Below are 3201 nucleotides of genomic sequence, written 5' to 3'. Positions count from 1 at the left end.
TTTTCTAATTCAATTAGATTACCACACAGATTTCAGCTTTGGCCGTTTTGTGTGCTAGTTTTACGGAAATGTTATACATAAGTAATAGAAAAGTGACAAAATTATCTTGAGGGCTCCATGCCACATTTGTGCAACTGCCAGTTGAGATCAGGACACAACACATGCCAAAATATCCCACCTCAAACAGAAGGAACAGCTGCAAACAGAAACCTGGATCTTCCTCTGAATGACATTTCACAGTCAAATGACAGAAGCATTTCTCTCCTGCACACTATGGAAAAATGTAAAGGATGCTTTTTTTTCTCTGTGCTGTATTGGTAGCAATGCTCATGTCCCTTTGGACTGCTTTTGGAATGGCACAGATAAAAGCAGCATTTTACAAATGCAGGAAGCTCAGAAAGATAAAGAAGTCCCTGTATGCACTTCCGTCATGTTGCCCTGCCCGCCTTACGTGAGACAAACACTCTGCCAGCACTTGGACGTGACTCACGTCAGGCACCAGTCTTGCTAATTAAGTACTCTTGGCTGTCTCAACACTGAACTCTGTGTGCCTGAACGAGATAAAAGCAAGGTGCCAAGAGATCATGAGAGTCCGTGTGGTTGAGGACCTGGTCCAGAGGAAGGAGGAGGATCGTCAGGGGGTTCTGCAGTATTCTCCTAAAATAGCTGGTCCATAGCAAACCAAGTCACAGATGGGGGAGGGAGGAAAGGACAGACTTCTGCCTCTGCCAAATGTTTAGTTTATTTTCAAAAGGACAGGAACACAGCGTGGGGAAGTTATCAGTGCCAGCCAGCACCACTTGGAGCCAGATGCTCACTCCTTCACAAACCAGACCTCATTGCGTCGCCCATAAGGCTTCATAGGAGGGTCATAACCATTGCAGAAGTAGAAATCCTTGCAATATGCAGCTTCACTCCCCAGAGCAGACTTCAGCTTGGCAGCATAGTTCACGTAATCCACCTCTTTGGCATAGCCACCAAACTGCCTGCAAAGAAACCAGAGGTGCTGAGCAGTCCTGGCTGAGCATAGAAAGAAGAGAAGGAGAACAATGTATAGCCACAATATATTTAGCCACACATTTTGATCCAGGTCCTGCCAACATGCACTTGTGCAGGTCCTGTTCCCTGTGAACCAGCATGCTAGGTCTCCAGAGCCAGCCACCGTTCAGTTGGCCATTGGCAAACTCCAAGCAGACAGCCCCAAACAGACCCATGTGTATCAGCCAGCAGAACAGCCCCGCCTTTTGAATCAACACTGTATCAGAGTAACAGCTTCCTGAAGCACAAAGTTATCTGCAAGTCTGCTCAGCCCGCAGTCCTTACACCAACGCTGTCAACAACGATGTGCACAGTGGTGTGAACAACCATCTGCTGGAAGCCAGATCATGAAAAGAAGCCAAACTGTAGCTATTCCAAGGATAAGGGGGGGAGGTGGGAACAGAGATCTTGGCAATTACAGACCAAATGCTATTTAAAAGGGGTAGGGTGGAACTGGTCTGTTTTATGTTGACCTCCCACCAAGAGGAACTGTTTCCACATCAGCCTGCACCTCACTGCCGGCCTCAAGGCCAAGGTTCCAGACAAAACAGCTTGTTCTTGCAGAAGTGACCCACGCCTGCAGCAAAGGCCAGGCAGCAGTGGCAGGCAGGGAGGAGCCAGACAGTTCAAAATCAGCTGAAACAGCTCAAGCAAGGAGATAGTGAAACACTGTAAGGGCTAAAAACAGGATGAAGAGTTTATTGCTATTGTGATGCCAGTTTTGAGTCCAGCTTGTCAGTAAACAGCCAAAGACATTCCAAGGTGATCTGAAGCAATGCAATGGCTGCTTATTTCCACAGTGGACTCTCCATCTAAATGGGGCTTCAGCTGACACCTGTAGTTTGATGTGAACCCCACCAAAGGACATTCTTGATGACTAAGAATCCTCCTGATCCCAGAAAGTGGGAAGTTTTCAGAGATTAACAATTCAGTAGCTTGATAAACACCCTCCCCTGCTCTTCACCTCCCCAGGTGGAACAAGAAGCCTTTCAGGGCTAACCTCTGCATTTGCTTTCCCAGTGAAAAAAAATACATATTCCAAATGGGTGCAGCATGACCAATGATAAGAAGTGCCATAAAGCACCTTCCTTCAGTCTAGAAAGACTCCTCCATTTCTTTGCACCACGTGCACCCTTTGTTCAGCAAGTCACCCAGCAAAACCAACACTGCTCTTCAGAGCGTGCTAGTGACCTCAGCACTTGGGACTGGAAATGCATTCCTTACGTGGAATAAATGGTCATCCCCTGTCTCTCTTCAATCTTAATGCTCTCATCACTAGGACAAGGAGGGTTGGCTTGAAACTGGCTTGGGATCCGCAGAGAAACCTTCACTTTTTGCTGCAAGGATCAGCAGGAAAAGCAGAGAAGGAGACAGGAGCAGTCATGCCCATTCCAGCCCCTAAGAGACACACAGAAATTACTAAAGAAGTCTAGGTTCTTGAGAACTCACAGCATTAAGAGGGGATTCACAAAAGCTAATTTTAGTTTAGGAAGGCTCCTCATCCTGAACTCCTTGCATAGTCAGTTGAGTAAGTGGGGCCCTCTGGGGCATGCACTTTTAACAAGGGAATGTAGTGATAGGACAAGAGAGAACCATTTTAAGATGAAGAAGGGTAGATTTAGATTAGATATTAGGAAGAAATGCTTTCCTGCAAGGGTGGTGATATCACTGGAATAGCTTGCCCAAGGAAGTTGTGGATTTCCCCCCCCCGGAAGTCTTGAAGACTGGATGGGGCTCTGAACAACCTGGTTTTTTAGGAAGTGTCCCTGCCCATGCAGGGGGGTTGGAACTAGGTGATCTTTAAGATCCCTTACAACCCAAATCATTCTATGCAGAACAGCCATGTTAGGTTTCTCCTTGGGCCAAACCTCTCTCTCCACTGACTACGCAGGGACCTTGGGAGATAAGGGTTCTAGATAATCTCTCAATGACTTTCCATTAATGTCCTGTTTTGTGGCTCTGAACTATGTATTGCATTTCACTGAGGCATTCTGTTCTTCTGACAAATCACCTCTAACACAACATCTAACATTTTGAGTCAGTGTCACATCTGGATCTACCTCAGTATTTAAATTGTTACCATCTGCATTTAGTGGTGAGATGACAGGAGCTTTCACCTAAACCCTTCCAAAGGCTTCCAGGCATCCTTCAAGTTCCAGTGCC

General features: G+C 46.4%; 1 protein-coding gene across 1 annotated transcript in view; it reads right to left on the bottom strand.

The window, feature by feature from the left end:
• Positions 1–717: 717 nt before the first annotated feature.
• The window catches only part of HEBP1 (heme binding protein 1), a 3799-nt gene continuing 1315 nt past the window's right edge, over positions 718–3201 (bottom strand). Inside the window, 3 exon segments of the mRNA XM_010003878.1 lie at positions 718–986; positions 2263–2386; positions 2389–2436. Coding sequence (XP_010002180.1) covers positions 815–986; positions 2263–2386; positions 2389–2436 — 344 coding nt within the window. The 3' untranslated portion in view covers positions 718–814.

The sequence above is a fragment of the Chaetura pelagica genome, unplaced genomic scaffold, assembly GCF_000747805.2.
Source record: "Chaetura pelagica isolate M959 unplaced genomic scaffold, ChaPel_1.0 scaffold281, whole genome shotgun sequence".
NCBI classification, from domain to species: domain Eukaryota; kingdom Metazoa; phylum Chordata; class Aves; order Apodiformes; family Apodidae; genus Chaetura; species Chaetura pelagica.
This window is presented reverse-complemented; position numbering and strand designations above follow the sequence as displayed.